The 7,013-nt window shown below is 53.4% G+C and overlaps 1 protein-coding gene across 2 annotated transcripts; it reads right to left on the reverse strand.

The window, feature by feature from the left end:
* SLC46A1 (solute carrier family 46 member 1) lies at positions 1–6,326 on the reverse strand. Of its 2 annotated transcripts, XM_032428741.1 has the most exons (5): positions 5,523–6,326; positions 4,259–5,111; positions 2,323–2,406; positions 712–868; positions 1–186 (listed from the first exon to the last, which is right to left on the reverse strand). In XM_032428741.1, the coding sequence occupies exons 1-5, from the start codon at positions 5,748–5,750 to the stop codon at positions 129–131; spliced, it is 1,380 nt and encodes a 459-aa protein (XP_032284632.1). In that variant the 5' UTR covers positions 5,751–6,326; the 3' UTR covers positions 1–128. The 2 variants fall into 2 exon arrangements, with proteins under 2 accessions (XP_032284632.1, XP_032284631.1); XM_032428740.1 differs by lacking the exons at positions 1–186; positions 712–868 and having other exon boundaries at positions 1,783–2,406.
* Positions 6,327–7,013: the final 687 nt, after the last annotated feature.

Below are 7,013 nucleotides of genomic sequence, written 5' to 3' on the forward strand. Positions count from 1 at the left end.
TCCAAGGTAGACACGTGCCCTCGGAGGGGAGGTGCCAGTGTTGCTGCGGGCTGGGATCGAGATACACACTTTCAGTTGCTTGGTGTTTGCTTCGCTCCCTTTGCCCTCTGTCCTCCGGTCCAGGCAGATCAGGGGCTCTGAGGAAACTGCTGGAATTCAGGGCGAGGATTAGCCTTTTCCAGCACCCTGTGAGAGAGACCAGAGAAAGAGTTCAGATTTGACATGGAGAGACACCCTCAACTCTTAGAGATGGGACACAGGCTTTATCGGGTGGGCTGGTATAGGTATTCCCTCCCAAAGCTGAGAGGTGGAAGACAAGGCAATGTCCAGAGACAGAGGGCTCTGGAGAGCAACTCTTAAGGCTACAGGGGAAGAAGTCAGTAGGTCAGGCTAGCCTGGGGCCCAGCCGAAACTAGCTGAGGAAGCTCTCCAGGCTTCCCTTTGGCACATTTCTGCCACCATACTTCCATCTGCAAAATGGGAATGGAGGAGGAGGGGGGAGCCAAGGGAGAGAGCACAGCCTTGCCAGCAAGCAGTGGTACCCTGACCCTTCCCCTAGTGCCCCTCTGCCCTGCCCTTGGGAAATGGCTCCCAGATGACCAGGCAGCTGTCCACAAGGGGGTTCCAGGTATGAATTCTGGTTGGGAGGAGGAGAAAGAGGGAACCTTTGGATAAAGGGCATTATGATCATGGGTCAGAGCCCTGCATTACCCAATCAGAATGGCTGGGATGAAGAGGAGGCCAGCTCCCAGGAGGAAGGGGAACCCCTTCATGAAGTTCAGGGTGGCTGGGTAGAGTGAGTTGAAGATGCCAGAAGCCATCAGCATGGCCAAGCTATTGACGCAGGCCACAGCAGAAAAGAGAGCACCTGTGAAGAAATAAACATCACACTCTGGGGTGTGAAAGACCTAGATTCAAATCCCAGCACCCCTAGCTTGCCGCTGTGTGACCTGGGGCAAGTCACTTAACCTCTCTGAGTCTCACCTTCCTCAACGATAAATCCTACATCGTGTGTTGTGATAAGGATTCAGTGAGGTCCTGCATGGAGAGCAGTTGGCACACAGGGGCCACCAAACAAATGGCTGTTATTAAATCCATGTATTCAAAGTATATGTGATATCTTCTACCAAAAGCCCGATAAAATGGGTTTTGGTTTATCCCCTTTGGGAATCATCTTCTGTTTGGGATTAACTGCTGGCTTAATTCCCAGTTCCAACACTTATTATCTGTGTGATCACTGAATAAGTTGTTTATCCTGGGTTTCTGTCCCCCTTCTGTTAAACAAGAATAACACCTATTTCATAGATTGGCAGCAACAGTAAATTCACATGTAAAGCATCCATCACAGGCCCTGGCCCCCTGAAGGTAGTCAGTTAGGGCTGTTCTTCTCTCCGGTTCCCCCTTGGGCCCTCTCTGGGTAGGGTGAAGGTGCTAGAAAAAAAGCTTACTGAGTGAACGAATGAAGGTACATGGGTTCTGGGGGGCAACAGAACGAATCCTTAGTGGGCTACCTACGGCCCCAGATCCTCCTTCCAGGGCAGATGGGGGGAAAATGGATGAGCCAGGTATTTCCAGACTAGGATCTAAAGACGCAGAGGCCTGAGAAGCTATTCCTTAGAGATATGCCAGCAGAACCCAAATTTTGCAAAATGAGCAACAACCCAACAGAAGTTGAGTTTGAACTCTGTCAGAGTGTCAGAGCTGAAGGGCCTTGTCATCACGAGCAAACCACTCATGTTACAGAGGAGGAAACAGGTGCAGAGACAGAAAGGGACCTGCCCAAGATCACACAGCCAGTGGGTGACAGAGCCAGGACCAAAACCCGTATCCCCAGACCTGCTGCTCTTAAAAACAGAGCTGGGTTTGCATCCTAGATCCACCACTTACTGAGGGACCTTGGGTGACCCGATTTAACCCTCTGGGTCTCTGCTTCTCGTCTGTCACTTGGGGACAAGGAAATATCTAAAGGTTGTTTGCTTCCTCTGAGCTTGCACACTGGCCCTAGTGAAGCAGGGAACTCTGCATCCATTTTACAGATGGAAAAGCTGAGGTCTGGAGAGAGTAAATCCTGTGCTCGGGTTACCCAAGAGAACAAGTGTGCCCTGCTGACTGCAAATTCCAACCCAGTGATCTGAAAACCCAAGGCACTGTGGTCCTCTGCCAGCCCTAAGCAATTTGACGGAAGTGCATCTGTCTTGGCTACTAACTTCTCCGGGGTGGGAGGGAGGAAGGTAAGCTGCCTCCTGGCTCCCAGCTGCTCTCTGCCCAGTTCAGGCAACACTGGGTATGAGGAACCAGATGCAGGTTGACCCTGGCACTCACCCTGCTCTGACTTGCCCACCAGCCTGGAGAGCTTGGCCCGGATGATGGGTGTGGTGACTAATGACAGGAACAGGAGCCCATACCCTGCAGAGAAAGAAACAATCAAGAACATGGGGTCAGGGAGAGGGGTGCCCAAGCATCCCCCATAGCAGAGCTCCTATACATACATAGCCCATGTGGGACTCAGGTTGGACACAGGAAGAGCTTCCTTATTGGTGAAGGAGACAATGACCAAGGAGGGACGGAGACCACCTTTCTCAAGGCTTGACCTACCAGCTACCTCTTTCATGAATGAATGCTGATTTCCCTCCAATTATGTTGTCAGAACACCTCTTGTGGCCACAGCGGGCACCACCCACTCACCTTGCGCTTCGAAGGGAGATGGCAAGGCACAGAAAACAAGCATGGGCTTTGGAGTTGGCCCTGAGTTCCTAACCTGACGCCATTGCTTACTAACCGTGTGGCCTTGGACGTGACTCCTGTCTATGAAAGGGTAACAAAGCCTTCCTCACAGGATGGTTCTGGGGTGTGCAGGAGGCTGAATAACGGTCCCCCTAAGATATCAGGTCGTAATACCTGGAATTTGTAAATGTTGCCTTATTTGGAAAATGGGTCTTTGAAGATGTGATTAAGGATCTTGCGATGAGGTGATTTTCCTGGACCAGATTGGGCCCTAAATGCAATCACACGAATCCTTAGAAGAGGGAAATGGAGGGAGATGTGACAGATGTGACAGAACAGAGAAGGCACACAGAAGAGGAAAAGGCATGTCACCACAGAGGCTAGAGATTAGGGTGACGGTGGCCACAAGCCACGGAATGCTGGCAGCCGCGGGAAGCTGGAAGAGGTGAGAGAGATTCCCTCCCTGATCCTCCGAAGGCAGCATGGCCCTGCTGACCCCTTGACTGGGGCCCAGTGATCCAGAGACTTCACTTCTGGCCTCCAGAGCTGTGAGAGAATGCATTTCCATTGTTGTAAGCCATCCAGTTGGTGGATGGTTCATTTGTTATAGCATCCCTGGGAAGTGAATACATGCGGTAACATCTGTGCAGATCACAAAGTTAATGCAAGTTCGTTTTCTCTCTGCATTTGTTACTCACAGGCGTACAAGGTTTCTTTCATAACAGTTTCTCTCCCTTGTGTGACTGTTGCCTCCTAGAGGACAGTGGATCCTCGGAAGTGGGTACATGAGGCAACCCAGCTGAGTTAAGACATCTGTGATTACTGATCAGCTGACTTTGTAAACAACATATTTTAGGACTCTATCAAAATTAATCTGTCCCTTTAAAAAGTTAACTTCCTCATTCCTAGCCACCACTCTCCCACTGAAGAAAGAAGAAGGTGGAGGAGGAGGGAGGGGAAGAAGAGGGAGAAGAGAAGGAGGAGGGGGAGGAGGGAAAAGGAGAAGGGGGGAAGGGGAGGAGGGGAACGGAGGAAGGGGAGGAAGAAGAAGAAGAACTAAGGCAGGAAGGAATTTGGTATCTGTGGTCTGAGAAGACTAGCTTTTTTAAAAAACTCCAAGAAGCTGACCAAGGATATTTGAGGTAGGGCCTGTGATTCTTATCAGAGAAGTGAATGTTAAGGTATTAGTGGCATGGACTTTGTTTAAGAACACCATAAATACTGGCTGTGGGAGGCTAACGAGTGAAGCAATTAGTGTATGAGCCATACTTGTGTCTTTTGCTCTACCTTACTAACGATGTTTATCATTGACAATGTGGATTAATTACTAAGGCTACTGAAGGTCTGTCTTTTCTGTTTAACAAAGATGGCATTTTTATGAAGTTTCTTAGTTGTCTGTCCTCCCATGCAGGCTAGGAGCCTAACAATGTTTCTAGACACAGGTACGAACCACATTTAGGGGCAGTGAGTGTCTGACCCCCAATTTTCACCCAGCACCTTTGGGACAAACTGTCCCTGAGCCCACACACTTTACCTGTAAACATGAGGGGAGTGATGGTAGCGAACGCAAAAACCACCATCCCCAGAATGTTGAAGGCCAGGCCAATCTCGGCCACCCAGGTGTCAGCCAGGCAGTGCTGCAGAAGCCGCAGGCCCAGCAGGCTGGTGAGGTAGGGGAGGTGCTGAGCGGCAGAACCATAGCCGATCAGCTTGGAGTCCCAGCAGAGGGGTTTGCTCAGCTCGTAGAGGGTCAGGATGTCCTGGGCCCCAAAGTGTACAGTGACTACCATGAAGATGGCCAATGAATACAGGGCTAAATGCTTCCTGGACTTCTCTGGGGCCGGATTCACGTACAGCTGGACAATGGATCGGTGGTGACGGAGGGTGAAGAGCCGGGCAGGCGTTGGCTCCTTCACCGTCTCACCAAAGCAGAAGGCTGCGTAGAGAGCCATGGCTATCAACAAGGCCAAGGCCAGCCAGAAGGGGTTGGCATAACCCTGGGCCCGGAGCCAGTGGCCCCCAAGAAGGCTGGCCAGCATCCCTGCCACCCCGATGCAGGCTTCCAGCAGGGCCATTCGAATGGTGCGGCTGCGGTTGGAGCTGACATCTGCCACGGAGGCAAAGCTTGCAGCCAGAAGGCCACTGAAGTCCCCAAGGAGAGCGCAAAGGATGCGGCCCAGCACGAAGTAGCCGACGTGGAGCTGCAGCTGCACCACGAAGATGGACACCAGCGCCTGCAGCAACAGGCCCAGGGAGGCCAGCACCAGCAGTGGGCGGCGGCCCACGCAGTCACTCCAGGCGCCCAGCAGGGTGGATGAGAAGAGCCCCACCAGGAAGCCGCCCATGTTCATGTAGAGGGTCCAGTGGGAGGTAAGGGTCTCCACTTCCTGTGGGGACATGAATCTTAACCAGGTTCCTCACTCTGGGTTGCCCACCCCGCAAACCATCACCATCCTGGGAGATACAGGGGTGGGAACTACCTTTGGAGCCCTAACCCTCAGAGAATCTTGGTAAAACTCTCAAAAAACTGGCCCTGGGTTAAAGGGAATTTACCACGGTCCCATTCCCTTACTTTTACTCCCTTTTGTTAATCCTCACGGCCTCGCTTTACCTAGAGGCACTTTAAGCATCCCCCACTCTGCAGTGGTCCCTCAAGCCCCAACTTTGCTCTGGCCCCGCCCACTACCCAAAATCCAGCGGGCACTCTCCCCGACGCAGGCCCCGCCCCCTCGGCTGCCCCCACGCTCCCGCCGGGGGCCCGCCCGGTGCCCCGCCCCGCGCTTCTCGCGCGCCCCTACCTTCATGATGGGGTCCGCGCTGTGGTTGCTGCAGCTGCCCCTGTCGCGGGTACCATTGTAGCCGATGTCGGCACTGAAGCGGTGCCACAAGTATTGCGTGGTGAGCGGGCCCTGCAGGACCAAAGCGAAGTTGGCGAGGAAGACGAGCGGCTCCACGGGGCCGCGGCACAGCACAGCAGCCCCGCGGCGCGCGCGGGCGTCGTTCGGGGGGCTCGCGCGCCCCTCCATGCGCGTGCGCCTCAGGCTTTGCGCGAGACGGCTGGCTGGGCTTCCTGCGCCTGCGCCCAACGTCCCCTTTTTAAAAAAGTCTGGCGGGGCGGGGCCGCTGTCCCCCTCACTCTCGCCCCGCCCGCTCTGGGCTGGTGAGGGCGGGAGAGGGGCCCCACACCCCTGGCTCCCTGGCTCCCTGAGTGACCTCACCTGCAGTCTGTGCAGGGATACCGCCCTGCAGCCCTATTTTCCAGGCCCAGAAACGCTCCAAACGATAACAAAAATATCAGTAATTAACATTTATTGATCGTTTGCTGTGGGCCGGGCACTGTACTAAACTCCGCGTGCATTATCTTCCTACGGCTAGCCATTATTAATGGTCACGGTCTACAGATGAGGAAGTGAGGACATGGGACGCTCAAGGTGGAGCCCTAAAACCCCTGACCTCTGATGCCCATGCTGATGTTCTGCGCTGCAGCAGAGGCAACTCAGAGGGGCTGGGCGCAGCCTCAAGCTCTCCTGCTTTGGTTCTGTTACCTAGGCCCTGCTACGACCTTGGGCATGGCACTTATCCCCTGTGCCCCGTTTCTTCATCTTTAGAATGAAGATGCTAATTGAGCCTGCCTCAAAGAGTTGCCGTGGAAGAAGAGTTCCTGGTACGTTCTAAATGCTGTTATTGTTATTACTAGGCGGTCACTTGCTCCACTCCTGCCGTGGGATCTTTGCCTGGGAAACTGGTCTTGTGTCAGAGGCTCAGGGCTGGCTCTGCCATTGGGTGAGCAGAGGAAGAGAAGTTAGAGGAGGGCCTGGGAGGCCATCGGGTGTGGCCCTATGCTCCAGGTGCTCCTACTGTAGGAACTGGGCCAGAAGGCAATCACACCTCCTGTCTGGGCATGTTTTATCGCCTGTAAAAGGGAAAAACATCACCTGCCTTTCTCTCTTATCATTTACTCACTCAGCCCATTTCTTGAGCACCCCTTATATGTTAGGGACCGTGCTGGGGGTGCTCCAAGAACGCCTTTACCAGGCCCTGTAGTTTTTAGAATGGTGGGGGAGACACTTCAAAGAATCCTACTAATCTCCAAAAGAGTTCAACTGTAGAAAGAGCTTTAAAGGAAAGGAGCTGTGGGAATCCAAGTCTGCTCATTCGGGGGCCTGACCAGGTCTAGGAGGGGCAGGACCAAAAAAGGCCACCTTCCCTGACAATAACACAGCTGAATGGATTTCTGGAGGCAAGCTTTGTGCCATGACCCACAGGCCTGAATTTTGGGGTGGTGGAGC

The sequence above is a fragment of the Phoca vitulina genome, unplaced genomic scaffold (assembly GCF_004348235.1).
Source record: "Phoca vitulina isolate PV1807 unplaced genomic scaffold, GSC_HSeal_1.0 scaffold40, whole genome shotgun sequence".
Classification (NCBI taxonomy): Eukaryota; Metazoa; Chordata; class Mammalia; order Carnivora; family Phocidae; genus Phoca; species Phoca vitulina.

Bases quoted from the DNA above. Each gene is read 5' to 3' on its own strand.
- SLC46A1 (XM_032428740.1), bottom strand. From the start codon at position 5,750: ATGGAGGGGCGCGCGAGCCCCCCGAACGACGCCCGCGCGCGCCGCGGG. The intron at 5,112-5,522 runs GTAGGGGCGCGC...ATGTCCCCACAG, and splicing joins GCGCGGACCCCATCATGAAG to GAAGTGGAGACCCTTACCTC. The intron at 2,407-4,258 runs GTAAAGTGTGTG...CTTTCTCTGCAG, and splicing joins CACTCCCCTCATGTTTACAG to GGTATGGGCTCCTGTTCCTG.